The sequence below is a fragment of the Neoarius graeffei genome, chromosome 7 (genome assembly GCF_027579695.1).
Source record: "Neoarius graeffei isolate fNeoGra1 chromosome 7, fNeoGra1.pri, whole genome shotgun sequence".
NCBI classification, from domain to species: domain Eukaryota; kingdom Metazoa; phylum Chordata; class Actinopteri; order Siluriformes; family Ariidae; genus Neoarius; species Neoarius graeffei.
Genome location: NC_083575.1, coordinates 44,928,528 through 44,949,041, shown reverse-complemented (window position 1 = coordinate 44,949,041; position 20,514 = coordinate 44,928,528). Strand labels below are relative to the sequence as shown.

Genomic DNA, 20,514 nt, shown 5'->3' with positions numbered 1-20,514 from the left:
TTTTCTTGCACAGTCTACTCCGAGGAATATTTTCACAAAAGCAGCTTGTGTGAAATGTCAATCAGCAAAATTCCATAAATTAAACAATCTACTTAGGCACGTATAATTAAAAGTAAGAAAAAAAAAAACCCAATCTTGTATGGTTCCTTTAGTTTGAAGTATAAATAAGTTTTTGTTTAAAAAATATAACATGAATATGTAACAATTTTACAATACCCGCAGAAAAGTACATGATGTATATCATTTTAAACACAGAAATTGGCCTAAAAATATTTAATAAAACTTGGTTTAAAAAAAACAAACAAAAAACATTCATTACTTTGATAGGGTCAGTCTCAGTAAGGCACTCAATAAGAATGAAATTATGGGAAATATTTTCTAAGATACTGTTCGTTTATGTAATATTTTGATGAATAGGAAACTTGCATTCATATGAAATAAATCTGTTTCAGCTGAATTACTCCTGATATAAAAACATTATTCAAGTAGAAGACAACTGTCACAGTTTGATTTTTTTTTTTTGTGTGTGTAATATGCTATTAAAAAAATACTGTTCGGCAGTCAACACGTAGCACCATAAACTTAAACTATGCCTGTGGCGTGAATACACTCTGAATCACTAGATTTGGATATGTTCTGGTGATTTATTATATCTGAGAAACGAATGCCCAGGTTGTTACCTAAAAATGAGGTACATGTATGATAACTGAGTTATTATTGTTTTGATAAAGCACTACTTAACAAGCTCAGGATTTGAACCTTTGTGACTCTCAGCACTAATGACCTTGCCATCCTAACACCATGGATGTGATTACTGGGATTTCCTTTGGCATTCCTTCTGAAAGACCTTGCCTGTTCCTTGAGTGTGAACATGAAAAAAGTAAGAAAGATCCTTACTCTGTAACCTGGGTAATATACTGTATATGAGCTGGTCCAAATTAAAAGGTAAAACGTATGAGATGATCAGCTGATATGGATTAGGAGATCTCATTATTGAGCTGTCCTGGGTATTTCTCAAACTTCCTTTCTGCCTCCTCACTGAAAGCATCACCTGTCAAGACACAGAGACAAAACAGTCAGTTCAGCCAACTGTCAGCATTCTTTTCATGCTCACGCTGTACAAATACAGTACTGTGCAAAAGTCTTAGGCACATCCAGTGAAATGCTGTAGCGCAAAGATGCTGTCCAAAATAATGAAATTAAATGTTTCTACATAAAAAAAACCCCAAAGATCAGGAAGCAGTAATGCGTGAAAAAAAAGTCAGTGCTTGGTGTGATGACTTTGCTTTAAAAAAAAAAAAAAGGGCAATCTCCGGTACAGTTAGTGCAGTTTTATAAGGAAATGAGCTGTAGGTTTTTACTGAGCATCCTACAGAATCGGCCACAGATCTTCTGGACACTTTGACTGTCACACTTCCTTCTTATTTTTGCAGCAAAACCCAGCAGCAGCCTTCATTATGTCTCATCTCATCTCATTATCTCTAGCCGCTTTATCCTTCTACAGGGTCGCAGGCAAGCTGGAGCCTATCCCAGCTGACTACGGGCGAAAGGCGGGGTACACCCTGGACAAGTCGCCAGGTCATCACAGGGCTGACACATAGATACAGACAACCATTCACACCTACGGTCAATTTAGAGCCACCAGTTAACCTAACCTGCATGTCTTTGGACTGTGGGGGAAACCGGAGCACCCGGAGGAAACCCACGCGGACACAGGGAGAACATGCAAACTCCACACAGAAAGGCCCTCGCCAGCCACGGGGCTCGAACCCGGACCTTCTTGCTGTGAGGCGACAGCGCTAACCACTACACCACCGTGCTGCCCCTTCATTATGTTTTCTTTTTTAATCTGAAAAGTGGTCTCTTATGTAATCTGCTGCTTTCTTTACTGACATACAAACATTTTTCTGTAACGTTTAATTCTATGCTGGAAAACTAATGTTTGGAAATCTAAAGTGTTTTGTACTGGTTCCATAATGTAGAAGTCATAAAATACAAGTCTATAACAAAGTTTGTACTAAAAAAAATAATAATAAGGTGCCTAAGACTTTTGTACAGTACTGTATATGTTGTAATCCAGTAGATAAGAGTACATAAATCAGAATAAGTGGATGTTCACCCTGTCAACTGCTCACATTGACCTTGTAGTTACTGACACGAATGGAAATGACCTCTACCTACGCTTCATTTTTTTTTTAAAGACAGCAGCTGTTAAACCATTTCTCAAGAAAGCTCCGTTCTTTTCTCAGTAGGAATAATCAGCATCATGAATAATTAGCAGCATGACTTCCAGAAGCATCATAGTACAGAATCAGTGCTGGATAAATGACCTCCTGCATCACTTGGATCTTGGATATGTTCTGTTTCAATAGTGCTGGATTAAAATGCAGCATTTGACACTATTGACCATGTTTTAATGGAGAGGCTTTAGACAGATAAGTTCTTACCAGGATCATTTGGACATGTCATTCGTAAAAATAATGCTGGCTTTTATCGCTGTACTGATGATACATACACTATATTTCCAAAAGTATGTGGATGCCTGACCATCACTCCCATAGAGTATGTGGGCTTTCCCTAAAGTTGGAAGGACACAATTGTTTAGAACGTCTTTGTGTGCTGTAGCATTACAATTTCCCTTCACTGGAACGAAAAGACCCAAACCTGTTCCAGTATGACAATGTCCCTGTGCACAAAGCAAACTTATGGTTTGTTTTGTTGATGTTGGAGAGGAAAAACTGCATGAAGTGGATAAACTGGAACACCAAATGCTCCCCAGGCCTCCACGCCCAACATAATTCAAAACAAAATGGAAAACGAAAAGACATAAAAGCTTGAAAGACCAGAAACTTCCTTTCCCTGAGAGATAAAAAGTCTCCCTGCAGGAAGGTCGCTGAGATTGACAGCTATGTGAAAGCACAAGCTTGGGCCTTTGTGTAACTCTAAATATGATTCCTAGATTAACATGTAAGTAACGTCTCTAAAACCAAGACAGAATATATCATCTATGCTAATACAAGATGTATGCTAACCCTACATGATGCTAACAAGCTAGTGCATGCTTTCATTACTCCTAGATTGGACTATTGAAAAGTGGTGCTGGTCATTTGCTGCATCAAAGTTAGCTTCAGCTTGTTCAGTTTGCAGAAGCCCACATCCTAACTTTCAAAAAAAAAAAAAAGTCAGAGCGCATGTTTTGAATTCAAGCTACAATGGCTGTTTATTAAACTGGTCTACTGTTTACATAACTCAAGAGAATATATTTTTATCATACTGCTTCTGAACTCTGGAATAGTGTTCCAGCGAATATTAGAAGGATAATAAGGTGTTTGCGGGCGGCACGGTGGTGTAGTGGTTAGCGCTGTCACCTCACAGCAAGAAGGTCCGGGTTCGAGCCCCGTAGCCGGCGAGGGCCTTTCTGTGTGGAGTTTGCATGTTCTCCCCGTGTCCGCGTGGGTTTCCTCCGGGTGCTCCGGTTTCCCCCACAGTCCAAAGACATGCAGGTTAGGTTAACTGGTGACTCTAAATTGACCGTAGGTGTGAATGTGAGTGTGAATGGTTGTCTGTGTCTATGTGTCAGCCCTGTGATGACCTGGCGACTTGTCCAGGGTGTACCCTGCCTTTCGCCCGTAGTCAGCTGGGATAGGCTCCAGCTTGCTTGCGACCCTGTAGAACAGGATAAAGTGGCTAGAGATAAGATAATAAGGTATTTGTAAATAAAAAAACAAAACTTAACTTGGCTTGTTTTTTGAGTCCTTAGGTCTTTTATCTTGTTAAACATACTTTTCATAATGTGTAGTAATTCTCAGTTCAGTCAGTTTGACCCAACCTCAAATCACTTTGCATGTGTGTGAAATCAGATTGTGAGACTGCTCAAACTGCAAGATGGCTGGCGAAAAATTCTGAAGTCAAAAATCTGGCCTGATTCTGAAAATTGATCAACATTACCCAGTTTCAAATCAAGGTTAAATCATACTGTGTATTTCTGGGATAAGACTGCTTTGTTTTAAAGGAACAGTCCACCGTACTTCCATAATGAAATATGCTCTTATCTGAATTGAGACGAGCTGCTCCGTACCTCTCCGAGCTTTGCGCGACCTCCCAGTCAGTCAGACGCGCTGTCACTCCTGTTAGCAATGTAGCTAGGCTCAGCATGGCCAACGGTATTTTTTGGGGCTGTAGTTAGATGCGACCAAACTCTTCCGCGTTTTTCCTGTTTACATAGGTTTATATGACCAGTGATATGAAACAAGTTCAGTTACACAAATCGAAACGTGGCGATTTTCTATGCTATGGAAAGTCCGCACTATAATGACAGGCGTACTAACACCTTCTGCGCGCTTCGGCAGCGCATTGATACGGAGCTCAGATATCAATGCGCTGTCGAAGCGTGCAGAAGGTGTAACTGAACTTGTTTCATATCACTGGTCATATAAACCTATGTAAACAGGAAAAACGCCGAAGAGTTTGGTTGCATCTAACTACAGCCCCAAAAAATACCATTGGCCATACTGAGCCTAGCTACATTGCTAACAGGAGTGACAGCGCGTCTGACTGACTGGGAGGTCGCGCAAAGCTCGGAGAGGTACGGAGCAGCTCGTCTCAATTCAGATAAGAGCATATTTCATTATGGAAGTACGGTGGACTGTTCCTTTAAGCTGTACAAAACAAACATCTCATTTCATCTCATTATCTGTAGCTGCTTTATCCTGTTCTACAGGGTCGCAGGCAAGCTGGAGCCTATCCCAGCTGACTACGGGCGAAAGGCGGGGTACACCCTGGACAAGTCGCCAGGTCATCACAGACAAAACAAATATAACCTTTTTTAATTTACATCATGAATGGCTGGAGCATTGTGGGTTTGAGTACAAAGCTATGAGGAAAAAACTCTCACCGGAATGACAGTTGTGAAACCAGATCCTGTGGCCATCATATTTGCAGTTGCATTTCATGGCATTATTTGTGTAATCACTCTCAGACACCTCGAAATTAGGATTTATCACAACCTGAAATTGCAACAACACAGAACACAAACATCACAGATTCATTCCCTGATGTCGGACATCCTGCTTAGATATTAGCTCGGAATAAACAAATGTTTCTCAGTGTAAGAGTTTGTGAAAGGAAAAATACTTTCATATAATTAATAATTAATGTATTTAACTACTTTTGCCGGGGGGACAGGACAACATTACAATCTTCAAAAGCAAACATCAAAAATCCAAAAATAAATGTTGAAAATATAAATAAGAATTAAGTCAAACTTTTCTAAAAATCAAAATTTCATGAAGCTCACTGTGATATTGGTCAGCTTTATTTTGAGTTTTTTTTTTTTAAATTATACGATCCCCAAAAATCCCGCACATAAATACATGAAAAAATCTAAGACTGGTCAGGATGCACACAGCACACAATTGTATATTTCATTATTTGCAATGGCAAAGGACATAATAATAATAATAATAATAATAATAATAATAATAATAATACATACATACATACATACTTGCCAACCCTCCCGATTTTGGCGGGAGGCTCCTGATTTTAGCCCCCGCCTCCCGCTCGTATTTGTTAAAAACTGGATAATCTCCCGTTTTGGGAAATCCCTACCGCCAAGTTAAAAATACTCCTGATTATGTCCAATCAGCATCGTATGAGAAACACTGCTGACGTCAACTGATTTTTAACCAATCAACGAACAGAACAACAGTCACTTTCATAATGTAGGATTCACCCAGGCTGTCCGACGTTTTTCACAAGCGGTCATTCATCATGGCCACTAAACCCAATACCAAACGGCAAAAATATGAATGCAAATACCAGGTTGCATGGGAGAATGAATTTCCATGGATAAGCAAATGTTCGACCAGCCAGTTACACATTTTAAGGTAAAGATACCTTAAATCAGAATATAATGGACATTTGAGTGTGAAATTAAACTGGTCTTCCATTCTATTTCAGAAACAAACTGTACAACTTCTAAAGTGTTTAGTGAAATTTTGCATGACAGAGAATTTGTTTGGTGAGTGTATTTGAATAGTGTGGTCGTGTCTTAATGCTATTTTGAATTTATGTTTGAAAGTTTTAAGTGAAAGTTTACAAGTGAATTATCTGGAAAGTGATTGATTTTGATCGAGTTTTGAGGTTTTAAGTGAAAGATTATTAGTGAGTGTATTTTGGTCGCACTAAAATTTTGCATTCGAGTGAATTTCTTTGTGGAGTATGTTTTGATAGTATGGTAGTATTTATAGTGCCATTTTTAAATTTAGTTTGAAAACTTTCAAAGTTCGCAAATGAGCAAATTCCTCTGATGCATTCCGACAGGATTTTGATAGGATTTCTAGTGCTTTTTAAACATTCTGTTGGAAAGTGTTTAGTGAGCATTTTAGTCGTACTAAGACAGTGCAGCATTTATTTAATTGAGTTGTTACTATTTTGGTCAAATCTTATTAAAATGTAGTTTATATATGATATTATAGTTCTCTGTATTTTTACATGAGCTTACAGAAGGAAAACACATTTGATGCAATCCAATAATACTTTCATTCACTGTGACTATTTTAAGAAATTATAAACATTCTTCTAAAGCATCACTTGTGGTATTTTCTGTGGGTCTCTGTATGGATACAATATTCTATGGAATCAATTTTGTGCCAAAATGTTCATACAATACTTTTGAAATATCAAACAAAAACGACAAATCAAAATACAAAAACAAAATAAAAGTCAATTTTTTTAGGCTGGCAAACAAATTATTCGTGTAATCGTGCAAAATATCAGTCTATTACTCTTCAGAAACCTTTTATTTTTGTTCCGCGTCTTTCTCAGTTTTGTTTGACGTAATTTATTTTGGTTGCGATTCCAGCTTTCTCGTTTGCGCTCCCGGACTTTCTGCTTGCGGTTTTGGCACAAACTTCACGTGTGGGCGGGCTGTCCAGGAATGCATTCCCATTGGCTAACTTGTGTTTGACTGACAGCTACGCTCAGCCATTCCCTACTCGGATTCTGGCGGACTGTTTGACGAGTGACCGATCCATTGACGGTAAACAAGGATCGAGTGGACTTCAGTGGCGACTATGATATTGAATTTACACTTTGTTGAATTAATTCAATATCATAGTCGCCACTGAAGTCCACTCGATCCTTGTTTACCGTCAATGGATCGGTCACTCGTCAAACAGTCCGCCAGAATCCGAGTAGGGAATGGCTGAGCGTAGCTGTCAGTCAAACACAAGTTAGCCAATGGGAATGCATTCCCGGACAGCCCGCCCACACGTGAGGTTTGTGCCAAAACCGCAAGCAGAAAGTCAGGGAGCGCAAACGAGAAAGCTGGAATCGCAACCAAAATAAATTACGTCAAACAAAACTGAGAAAGACGCGGAACAAAAATAAAAGGTTTCTGAAGAGTAATAGACTGATATTTTGCACGATTACACGAATAATTTGTTTGCCAGCCTAAAAAAAAATTGACTTTTATTTTGTTTTTGTATTTTGATTTGTCGTTTTTGTTTGATATTTCAAAAGTATTGTATGAACATTTTGGCACAAAATTGATTCCATAATATTCAGGCATGAGATTTTTCACCTAAAAATCTGATTTAAGACTTCCCTTTCATTGTTATTATATATATTAAAATTCAAGACAAGAGTATTATTTCAGATTTTTCACTCTGAGCTCTCTCATGCCTGATACATGAATCCCATAACCTAGAGTAGGTAATTGATAGAACAATATCAACAATTCAAAAACTCTTTAATCGTATACATTTCAAATGGTTTGCAATTAATTGGGATCCACTGTTTTTATTGTTTCAACCACGCATCATACCCTCGTCCAATTGAAAATGTCGTTCACGCACTTTTTTCCCCCATGAAAATTTTGAAAAGTTGGCAAGTATGATAATAATAATAATAATAATAATAAACACCCCATGCACTTTTCCAAAGCATAAGGATTGACCTGCATGATGTAATTTCCTGGTTTGACATCAGTGATGTCAATCCACTGGCAGTCGATATCATGCCGGTACAGATCCCAGCATCCTACTGTGATGCCCTGCTCTCCAAAATTAGCACATTCATAACGCTTGGAAACACCTGCAATATTAACACAAACCAGTGTCTCATCTAGATAACAGTCATACAAGCTGAAATTTCTATATACAGTATATATATTTGTGTGCGTCTGACCCTCCTGACAGTCGCTGTCTTCTAGACAAAAGCTAGCTTTATGTCCCTCTGCCACCTTGGAGCCATTGACACTCAGCAAGTCATAGTGTGTGAAGATATCCATGCTATGATAATGCCTACAGAACCACACAGTAACACACATTATGCCTTTTCTTCTATAATGCATGTGCATGAACCTAGAATACTAAATGCTTTCTTTACTACACTATGTGTTCAAATTACCACCTCCCTCCAACCCCAGAATACCAAAACACCACACAGCTATAGTTACCCATGGCATGCGTGCCAGACCCAGGAGTGGCGTCCAGCTTTAGGCCTGAAGTCAGCACGACCAATGTTGTGGATCTGCGAGGAGAATCGAAGAAGGCGTCGGTGGCCGTAGGGCCAGTTAACTTTCGCAGCACTTTTAGACAGACAGTCCTCCTCTGCAGCGCAGTACAGCATGTGCAGTGGACGGTCCTCGATATATGCCGTCTGCTGCACCAGAGATGCGTTTAGAACCAGGTCGGATGCAGCTGAGAAAACAGATACACACCACCACATAGATATTCATCATACTGACCAAAAAAATAAGCACAAACTCTGACATAATTATATCATGTGATTTTTTCACCCAGTCATTTGATTTATTTTATACTCAGTTTTCGATAAAATGCCAAATGTTGTAAGTCAACAGCCTATTACCATAGACCTGGATCTTCATAATTTTATTTTTGATCTGTGCAGCCACCATCTGTCATACCTTTTAATATACTGGCAGCATTGTGCACAGAGAAAAAAAAAAAAAAAAAAAAATATATATATATATATATATATATATATATATTGCCACCCACATTTAATTTTGCACAAATTAATTTTCACACAAACCCCCCTGTATTTTTACGGTCACTCACTCTCTGAGCAGATAACTCCTGCAGCAAACCGTGTGGCTGTTTTCTGGCAGGTGACGGTTTTGTGTCGCTGGCACTGGCTGAGGGCCAGTTCGTCTCCTGTACACTTCACACCGCTCATCACCATGTTAGTCACGTTACTGCCATCCCAGTACCACGTTTCCTTAACAGCCACCACGCAAACACAAACATTGTACTGCTGATGTCTTGAGGACTGAATGGAAATCAATATTTTGTGTGTGTGAAGGTGGGAAGGACAGAAAATACTGAACCAGGTTACTTTTAGTCAAAGAACATATACTGTAAATGTGCACTTCCTGTCTGATACTATTGAATTTTGCTGAGTGTAATTTCAGCAGTAGAGCAGATCACAGAACAACTTAATATCTGCACTCGGGGCTCTGTGTACTACGCATTTGTGTGTTCAACAAAAACCGTTCGGCAAAAAGTGGTGTAATCATTTTAAATGTACAGCCCCGATTCCAAAAAAGTTGGGACAAAGTCTCATCTCATCTCATTATCTGTAGCCGCTTTATCCTTCTACAGGGTCGCAGGCAAGCTGGAGCCTATCCCAGCTGACTACGGGCGAAAGGCGGGGTACACCCTGGACAAGTCGCCAGGTCATCACAGGGCTGACACAGACACAGACAACCATTCACACTCACATTCACACCTACGGTCAATTTAGAGTCACCAGTTAACCTAACCTGCATGTCTTTGGACTGTGGGGGAAACCGGAGCACCCGGAGGAAACCCACGCGGACACGGGGAGAACATGCAAACTCCACACAGAAAGGCCCTCGCCGGCCCCGGGGCTCGAACCCAGGACCTTCTTGCTGTGAGGCGACAGCGCTAACCACTACACCACCGTGCCGCCCTGGGACAAAGTACGAATTGTAAATAAAAACGGAATGCAATAATTTACAAATCTTAAAAACTGATATTGTATTCACAATAGAACATAGACAACATATCAAATGTCGAAAGTGAGACATTTTGAAATTTCATGCCAAATATTGGCTCATTTGAAATTTCATTACAGCAACACATCTCAAAAAAGTTGGGACGGGGCAATAAGAGGCTGGAAAAGTTAAAGGTACAAAAAAGGAACAGCTGGAGGACCAAATTGCAACTCATTAGGTCAATTGGCAATAGGTCATTAACATGACTGGGTATAAAAAGAGCATCCTGGAGTGGCAGCGGCTCTCAGAAGTAAAGATGGGAAGAGGATCACCAATCCCCCTAATTCTGCGCCGACAAATAGTGGAGCAATATCAGAAAGGCGTTCGACAGTGTAAAATTGCAAAGACTTTGAACATATCATCATCTACAGTGCCTAATATCATCAAAAGATTCAGAGAATCTGGAAGAATCTCTGTGCGTAAGGGTCAAGGCCGGAAAACCATACTGGGTGCCCGTGATCTTCAGGCCCTTAGACGGCACTGCATCACATACAGGCATGCTTCTGTATTGGAAATCACAAAATGGGCTCAGGAATATTTCCAGAGAACATCATCTCTGAACACAATTCACCGTGCCATCCGCCGTTGCCAGCTAAAACTCTATAGTTCAAAGAAGAAGCCGTATCTAAACATGATCCAGAAGCGCAGACGTCTTCTCTGGGCCAAGGCTCATTTAAAATGGACTGTGGCAAAGTGGAAAACTGTTCTGTGGTCAGACGAATCAAAATTTGAAGTTCTTTATGGAAATCAGTGACGCCGTGTCATTCGGACTAAAGAGGAGAAGGACGACCCAAGTTCTTATCAGCGCTCAGTTCAGAAGCCTGCATCTCTGATGGTATGGGGTTGCATTAGTGCGTGTGGCATGGGCAGCTTACACATCTGGAAAGACACTATCAATGCTGAAAAGTATATCCAGGTTCTAGAGCAACATATGCTCCCATCCAGACGACGTCTCTTTCAGGGAAGACCTTGCATTTTCCAACATGACAATGCCAAACCACATACTGCATCAATTACAGCAGCATGGCTGTGTAGAAGAAGGGTCCGGGTACTGAACTGGCCAGCCTGCAGTCCAGATCTTTCACCCATAGAAAACATTTGGCGCATCATAAAACGGAAGATGCGACAAAAAAGACCTAAGACAGTTGAGCAACTAGAATCCTACATTAGACAAGAATGCGTTAACATTCCTATCCCTAAACTTGAGCAACTTGTCTCCTCAGTCCCCAGACGTTTACAGACTGTTGTAAAGAGAAAAGGGGATGTCTCACAGTGGTAAACATGGCCTTGTCCCAACTTTTTTGAGATGTGTTGTTGTCATGAAATTTAAAATCACCTAATTTTTCTCTTTAAATGATATATTTTCTCAGTTTAAACATTTGATATGTCATCTATGTTCTATTCTGAATAAAATATGGAATTTTGAAACTTCCACATCATTGCATTCCGTTTTTATTTACAATTTGTACTTTGTCCCAACTTTTTTGGAATCGGGGTTGTAGACGAGAACCACTAATCATTTCTACTATGTGGATCACTGCATTTTATGAGTAGGAAACTTTGTGTGTGTGTGTGTGTGTGTGTGTGTACTCACAGTAATAGCATGCATGCTGAAACCCAGCCCTAGCTGTCTGCAAGCCACCATAGCCTCTTTGGTGGTCCAGCCCTCACTGCACACACTGCCCCAGCGCTGACCCACCCAAACCTCCACTCTCCCTTCATACTCCGACCGCCCACCCACCAGCCGCACCTGTACACACAGCCTACAGCACGTCATTACATACACTCACAACGTTTTTACATCACACAGTAACACAACCTTTCCCATCTGTTCCTGCACTACCTATAATCTGCCCTTCTCTTCTCTATGTGTTACTGTCAGTGTAATGCAGTGATTTGTAATATGTTAAGCATCAGTGACTGATGGATCTCAGGAAAAGGTGTAGGCAAAGCAGACAGTAGACAATAGGAGCCACTGTTAGTGGTAGTGTCCTACTTGCAGGCCGTGGTTGGAGTATCCAAGGCCCAGCTGTCTGCACACCACCATGGCCTCTTTGGTACCCCAGCCTTCTCCACAGATCAGACCCCAGTGTTGCGTTCCATTAGCGCTGGTGCGCAACACTTCCACACGACCCTCGTAGCGTGTACGGCCGCCCGTGATACGCACCTGATCAGGAAAGAGCCCAAGGAGAAAACAAGCAGGAAGGGGTCAACTTCCTCTACAGAAGCACAGCCATACAGGAAGGAGGGTTAGGAAAGACTTTGGAAATGCAGATGCACTATGGGTAATGTATGCTAGCAGACTGAATGTAACTTAATATGCATTTATTTTCATTAGGGCTTAAAAATAACAGGGCTTGAAATTTAAGCTTTGCTCACCTGCCAAATTAGGATAGAAATTTCTAATTGGTAGGCGACAATGGTGGTGTAGTAGTTAGCACTGTCACCTCACAGCAAGAAGGTCCTGGGTTCGAGCCCAGTGGCCGATGAGGGCCTTTCTGCATAGAGTTTGCATGTTCTCCCCGTGTCCGCGTGGGTTTCCTCCGGGTGCTCCGGTTTCCCCCACAGTCCAAAGACATGCAGGTTAGGTTAACTGGTGACTCTAAATTGACCGTAGGTGTGAATGTGAGTGTGAATGGTTGTCTGTGTCTATGTGTCAGCCCTGTGATGACCTGGCGACTTGTCCAGGGTGTACCCCGCCTTTCGCCCGTAGTCAGCTGGGATAGGCTCCAGCTTGCCCGCGATCCTGTAGAACAGGATAAAGCGGCTAGAGATAATGGATGGATGGATAGGCAACTGTGTGTGGATGTCCCCACAAGGATAGTAAAATCTGACAATTTCGACCTTGTAGGGACATCTGGGTGGTCCCTCATAGGGAAACTGCTGCTATGTTTTTTAAACAAAAATTAAAATAAATAAAGCCAAAAAGTTGCCTTTTCGTTACTGAGGTTAAGGTTAGGTTGAGATGCAGGCACAGCATTAATTAACTGCAATAATAATTATGTCAATGGAAGGTCCTTACAGGGATAGTGAAACAAACGTGCACGTGTGTGTGTATGCACCAATTATTGTTTGTCTCCTTGTGCATGCACATATTCTTCACTTTTATCAGTTTGAGCATTGTCTTGCTCATCTATTTCATAGCCAGATGTGTAAATTCTGTTTTCCGGACAGTTTACCAACCCTCTCCAGAAGCTTGGCTGGAAAAACAATAGTAATATTGTTTAACAGTGACAGAACAGCAAGCACAGGGGAAAAACAGTGTATTTACCAAAAATTCAACAAAAAGTGACGGATAGGTCATGAGTAGCTTTTTTAAGGTCATGAGTAGGTTTTGTTAAGACTAACAAAAGCAAGAAAATTTTGTCTGTTTGCAAGTAACCACCACAACGTTTAGTTCAAGCCCTGGTGATAACTGTATCATGTCTATTACAGCAAGCAAAGTTTTGACATAATTTTACACAATTGTAAAATTCATGTCAATATTATAGTGCTCAGTATCACACTGAACAAGTTGTTTCTAATGGTTATAGGTATTTTAGCAGTACATTACCCATAAGAGCATACTGTAGCTTATCAGGTATCATATCTTATGTCTTGCAGAACTTCTTACAGCAGGATAGAACTCTGTTTAATTATGTAAACCAAATTTGTATGAAATACAAGGCCATTCTGCAATGCTTCAGTTGCAAATTTAAATCTTATAATAATAATAAAAGTGTATCAAAGTATTAATCAGGCCACAGAAACAGCCTGATTAAAATGATACAGCTGATGCTTAGTGAAGATATGTTCTGTTGGTGGAAGCACCAGGACATTCCTTTCTGATGAGAGAAAAGCTCTTGACTGCATTACAGTATCACTGCATCACTGCCAAAGATTCATTCTACACATCTGTTCATGACACCCTCAAAAACAGAAGTAGCAATAAAGCAACGATACAAGGAGCAGAAAAATGAGACAATAACTCTTTAAAAATAATTTGTCACAACTAAAACATAGAGGATAACACAAACAGAACTCTACACCTGATGACATCACTCTGCCTTATGCGCATTCAGTAGTGTTTATTAGGAGGAGTGTAACGATACATCATGACATGGCATTGCAGTGCAAAATTGTGATGATATTTGTTGTAGAAATGTGAGACTCATATTGTCCATCCATCCATTATCTGTAGCCGCTTATCCTGTTCTACAGGGTCGCGGGCAAGCTGGAGCCTATCCCAGCTGACTATGGGCGAGAGGTGGGGTACACCCTGGACAAGTCGCCAGGTCATCACAGGGCTGACACAGAGACAAACAACCAACCATTCACACTCTCATTCACACCTATGGTCAGTTTAGAGCCATCAATTAACCTACCCTGCATGCCTTTGGGGGAAACTGGAGCACCCGGAGGAAACCCACACAGACACAGGGAGAGCATGCAAACTCCATACATACGTAAAGGCCCTTGCTGGCCGCGAACCCAGGACCTTCTTGCTGTGAGGCGATAGTGCTAATCACTACACCACTGTGCCGCCTCTGCACAACCCATAGATGTTAAAATAGAGATTGCTCCGGATCACCACGACCGACAAGCCTTATAGATTATACGGTTTTAGATCCACATTGTAATGGTTAAAACGAGCTCTTCAGTATCTTTCAAATGACATCAGCCCCACACTTCTGCAATCAGTGCCCGAGAAAGGGGCCGCAGAAGTCAGACATTTTATCCGACTGGAGCTCCATTTCCAATTAAAATGAATCACAAAGTCAGTATCGTATATCATGAATCGAATCGCGACCAGAGTGTATCGTTACACCCCTAGTGTTTATGTGTGTGTGAAAGAAGGGCGTCTCTGACCGTTTTCTCAAAGCCCATGTATGGCATGTTACATCGGACTGCAGCATCCTCTGTGTGCTTGCAGTCTTCATCAGTAATGTTCTTATAGAGGCAGTTCCATAAAGAACGCTCATGACCTGTGCACTGGACCTCATTCATGTATATCGGACCTATGCCTGCAACACACACACACACAAATACAGCCAGAGTCACAGAAACATTATGTGAACATACGTACAGGAAAGATTTAGATTACATTTTCACGAATGTGCTTGGGGTATCTCTGTTCCTCCATCACACCTTGTCCCATGCGAGCTCCAGTAAGGGCCTCTTTAGCAGAGCCATAGCCCAGTTCTCTGCACACCACGCTGGCAGACTGTATGTTCCAGCGATCATCACACACCGTCCCCCACTCACTGCCTTTCAGCACCTCCACACGGCCCTCTCCTGGCTTTGCTCCACCTTTCAGGCGCACTGTACTCTGCATGGGAGAGAACAATTAATAAGAATAGTCCTGCAGGCTAAAATAGAAGTAAAAATCTGGGTTATTACACACAGCATATTACCGAGGATTTGAGTTTTTTCTTCATGGCACGGTTTTGGGTATACTCTGGTCCAGGGACACAGCTGACGACAGCAGGCATGCCATCTGGGCAGCTTTCAGTAGCATTGGCCTGGCTGAACTCCAGAGGACAGGCAGCTAGGTGAATCTCTGTGCCTAAACATGCCACAGAGTGAACCAGGAAGTAATTCTTCTGCCGGGCTGCATACAGTCTAAGACAGAGATGGATAAAGATGGACAGGTGTGGGTATGAAAGGGATCCTGCTCCTCTCACACTGTTAGAATGATCACAATTTAGATGAGACCTGAAAACACAAGATCTAAATATACAGGGTGTTTCAAAAAAATTTTATATTATTTGAGATGTAAATATCCCAGAAACTACATAGTCTAGGCAAATGAAATTGAACAGGCTTTATCTTGAGCAATATAAGATTTATTCCTCAAAATTTGAATGAGAAATTCAAAAGGTATGTGGATTCCATGAACGATTTCACAAATTTTCAATATTTGCGCCGCCTGAGACACAGACACACAGAGACAGCCTTCCTCTTTGAAATTTTTTCTCTCATAAATGTACGCTGCACAGTCTTGTTCGACTGTGTTCGAGCGTACTCTAACACACACAACGCCTTTTTTTTCCAGTGAATGGCATTTCTGTACCTAAAAAGATAAAAACAAAAAACATTAAACAAAATTTTGACCTGTTTCCACACATGCGGTTAAAATTTGAGGTCAATTGAACGAGACTTGGGGCGGCACGGTGGTGTAGTGGTTAGCACTGTTGCCTCACAGCAAGAAGGTCCTGGGTTCGAGCCCAGCAGCCGGCGAGGGCTTTTCTGTGCGGAGTTTGCATGGTGTCCGTGTGAGTTTCCTCCGGGTGCTCCGGTTTCCCCCACAGTCCAAAGACATGCAGGTTAGGCTAATTGGTGGCTCTAAATTGACCGTAGGTGTGAATGTGAGTGTGAATAGTTGTCTGTGTCTCTGTGTCAGCCCTGTGATGACCTGGCAACTTGTCCAGGGTGTACCCCGCCTTTCGCCCGTAGTCAGCTGGGATAGGCTCCAGCTTGCCTGCGACCCTGTAGAACAGGATAAGTGGCTACAGGTCATGGATGGATGGATGAACAAGAATTGGCAAAGTTATTAGATTGTGAAATTATATCAAATTTTTGGAAACACCCTGTAGAAAAGTGTTCTAATGGATAAAGACACAAAGCATTTAAACAAACAACTTAAACGTTTGGTGGAAACCAACATTCAAACATCTGTACACATTCTCAGCAGCTGCAAAAAGGTTGATCATGGTTAATTTCCCCCATTTTTTTTTTCTTTTACCAAGGTTACCTTTTGGCTGTGGCCGAGTTGCCAGGTTTAGACTTAGACCTAGCTTTAGTGATAGCTTTAGCTTTGGCTTCTTGCCTGCAATGCAAACATCAGTTAAGTCTGAAAAACATTTACATTTCCACTATAAATCTAACATGAATATGCACATACACATATATTATGAATGCATGGGAAAGGTGGTTTAAAAATGATACATTTCTGCATCTATAGTGAGTTTACACTATATGGCCAAAAGTATGTGGACACCTCACCATTTATACCCATATGACATCCCATTCCAGATTTAGTCGCCACTTTAGTGTTATAATAAACTCTCTTAACACTTCTAGGAGGGATTTCCACTGGAATTGGGAGTGTGGCTGTGGAGATTTCCCCGTTTGGCCACAAGAGCATTAGTGAGCTCCAGCGCTGCTGTTGGGTGAGGAGGCCTGGATTGCAATTGGCATTCCAGTTTATCACAAAAATGATCAGCTGGATCTGAGGTCAGAGTTGTGTGCAGGACACTCAAGTTCTTCAACATTAACCTTGGCACACGATGTTTTTATGGACATTTTTTCAGGGACATTGTCATGCTGGATCATGTTTGGGCCTCTTATTTCCAGTGAGGGGAAATTGTAATTCTATAGCATTCTAGACAATTGTGCACTTGTGTAATTCAAACTTTGAGACAACAGTTTGGGGAAAGCCAATAAATGGATGTGATAGTCAGGTGACCACATACTTTTGGTCATGCAGTGTATCATAAGGTGAACATGGGATAGTACATATGCAGAAAACAATTATGAAAACAGATACAAACACAGGCAGCTTTTGAAACTGGTAGCAGTTACATGTACCACCATAGTATATAATATCTTATAGTAACAGACACATTGTAGATACATATTTAATGATCTTTTTTGCTTATCCACCATTCCCATTGCTTAGGTTCTTACATTGGAAAAATCAGTGAAAGACACTTCAGCATTATGGATTGTGAGTAACAGTGGTATCTTTAGCAGAAAGTGTTATTAGGATTGTTAGTAAGTAGTAGCAATAAGTGAATTGCTTTATGATGATGTGCTGAGTGACCCAGAATGCCCTCTTTCTGTATCGCTCTCTTTCCACTAATTTTTACTCAGAGGCACAGTTTTGAATCATGGTAAAAGAACAAACAGATGGGAAGGCATTCAATATGGATCAGTGATTCCTGTGCCATTTTCTGCATTCCTACTCTGTCATTCTCCTCTATTTTTTACTCTCTCTCTCTCTCACTATAACCACCAGGCCAAAACAACTTTCTCTGTTTTCCTTTGTGATCAGTGTACTATACGAGTCCTTCTCTTTAGCCGTTCAGTACATTGGTGCTTCTCAGTACCTTGGATTTTCATGAACCAGCACTTAGAGTACCAGACAAAAGTTTGAACACGTCAACTAATTAAATAGTTTTTCTTTATTTTTATTAATTAAAACACACGTCATGTCTTAAAGTAATGATCGATGTCGTTTCTCTTTACTTAGTTGAGCACTGTTGACATAATATGGATTACTACAGTTGTGGAATCGGACTATTTACTGTATTTTTATTATTTACTATTTACTGTTTGATCACACACACATTAAGAAGGCAAGAAATTGCACTAATTAACTTTTGATGAGGCACCTGTTAATTGAAAAGCATTCCAGGTGACTACCTCATGAAGCTGGTTAAGATTATGCCAATAGTGTGCAAAGCGCCATCAAGGTAAACAGGGGCTACTTTGAAGAATTTAAAATAAACAATTTTAAACACTTTTTTACCCCTTTCAATGCCCTTGGACGAGTCACGTATGTCATGAAATCTTTTACCGCTGTGCCTTATGACAGAAGAATGTTTTAGGCATTGATTGTAATTCATATGTACCACTGTGAAGTAAAAGTAATGTGCCATGTAAGGTACATAAAAGGAGGTGTTTATGACGAGTAGCGTACGTCATAAGGCACTGTGGTAAAAGATTTCATGATGTACGTGACTCGTCCAAGGGCACTGAAGGGGTTCTCATCTCATCTCATCTCATCTCATCTCATCTCATCTCATCTCATCTCATCTCATCTCATCTCATCTCATCATCTCTAGCCGCTTTATCCTGTTTGGTGGTGTAGTGGTTAGCACGGTCACCTCACAGCAAGAAGGTTCCGGGTTTGAACCCAGCGGCCGGCGAGGGCCTTTCTGTATGGAGTTTAGATGTTCTCCCCGTGTCTGCGTGGGTTTCCTCCGGGTGCTCCGGTTTCCCCCACAGTCCAAAGACATGCAGTTAGGTTGACGTGGGGCAGCCTTGGGCTGAGGTGCCCTTGAGCAAGGTACCTGACCCCTGACTGCTCCCTGGGCGCTCTGGTGTGGCTGCCCACTGCTCTGAGTGTGTGCATGTGTTCACTGCTTCAGATGGGTTAAATGCAGAGGATGAATTTCACTGTGCTTGAAGTGTGCATGTGACAAATAAAGGTTTCTTCTTCTACAGGGTCGCAGGCAAGCTGGAGCCTATCCCAGCTGACTACGGGCGAAAGGCGGGGTACACCCTGGACAAGTCACCAGGTCATCACAGGGCTGACACATAGACACAGACAACCATTCACACTCACATTCACACCTACGGTCAATTTAGAGTCACCAGTTAACCTAACCTGCATGTCTTTGGACTGTGGGGGAAACCGGAGGAAACCCACGCGGACACGGGGAGAACATGCAAACTCCGCACAGAAAGGCCCTCGCCGGCCACGGGGCTCGAACCTGGACCTTCTTGCTGTGAGGCAAAAGCTCTAACCGCTACACCACCGTGCCGCCTACAAATGACTCATACTCTACAAATTGTTCAATGTGCTCATAAGGTATTTTATCAGGCACTACACTCTATATTAAACATACTGAGCTACACATTGCAATATACAGTTCACAACTTATTGTTTCATGTTATTTTACCAGTTTAAATTATTTGTTGCAATTTTAGCATTTTCGGCGGCACGGTGGTGTAGTGGTTAGCGCTGTCGCCTCACAGCAAGAAGGTCCTGGGTTCGAGCCCCGGGGCCGGCGAGGGCCTTTCTGTGCGGAGTTTGCATGTTCTCCCCGTGTCCGCGTGGGTTTCCTCCGGGTGCTCCGGTTTCCCCCACAGTCCAAAGACATGCAGGTTAGGTTAACTGATGACTCTAAATTGAGCGTAGGTGTGAATGTGAGTGTGAATGGTTGTCTGTGTCTATGTGTCAGCCCTGTGATGACCTGGCGACTTGTCCAGGGTGTACCCCGCCTTTCGCCCGTAGTCAGCTGGGATAGGCTCCAGCTTGCCTGCGACCCTGTAGAAGGATAAAGCGGCTAGAGATAATGAGATGAGATGAGATAATTTTAGCATTTTCATGTTGGTAAATTCTTAAACGCCTAAAGACTGAGGAATAGTAGAAAGGCATAAAATGAGGTACACGTTTAAACAGTAATACTTTATAACCGGGCGGCACGGTGGTGTAGTGGTTAGCACTGTTGCTTCACAACAAAAAAGTTCTGGGTTCGAGCCCAGTGGCTGGCAGGGGCCTTTCTGTGTGGAGTTTGCATGTTCTCCCCGTGTCCCCGTGGGTTTCCTCCGGGTGCTCCGGTTTCCCCCACAGTCCAAAGACATGCAGGTTAGGCTAACTGGTGGCTCTAAATTGACCGTAGGTGTGAATGTGAGCGTGAATGGTTGTTTGTCTCTGTGTGTCAGCCCTGCAATAACCTGGCAACTTGTCCAAGGTGTAC

General features: G+C 41.7%; 1 protein-coding gene across 1 annotated transcript in view; it reads right to left on the bottom strand.

Annotated features, from left to right (window-relative positions):
• Positions 1-272: 272 nt before the first annotated feature.
• The window catches only part of loxl3b (lysyl oxidase-like 3b), a 38,724-nt gene continuing 18,482 nt past the window's right edge, over positions 273-20,514 (bottom strand). The window contains exons 5-14 of the mRNA XM_060925738.1: positions 15,439-15,646; positions 15,173-15,353; positions 14,894-15,048; positions 12,042-12,212; positions 9,087-9,246; positions 8,462-8,705; positions 8,191-8,306; positions 7,961-8,097; positions 4,895-5,006; positions 273-1,051 (exon numbers count right to left, since the gene is read on the bottom strand). Coding sequence (XP_060781721.1) covers positions 978-1,051; positions 4,895-5,006; positions 7,961-8,097; positions 8,191-8,306; positions 8,462-8,705; positions 9,087-9,246; positions 12,042-12,212; positions 14,894-15,048; positions 15,173-15,353; positions 15,439-15,646 — 1,558 coding nt within the window. The 3' untranslated portion in view covers positions 273-977. The remainder of the gene's footprint in view (positions 1,052-4,894; positions 5,007-7,960; positions 8,098-8,190; positions 8,307-8,461; positions 8,706-9,086; positions 9,247-12,041; positions 12,213-14,893; positions 15,049-15,172; positions 15,354-15,438; positions 15,647-20,514) is intronic.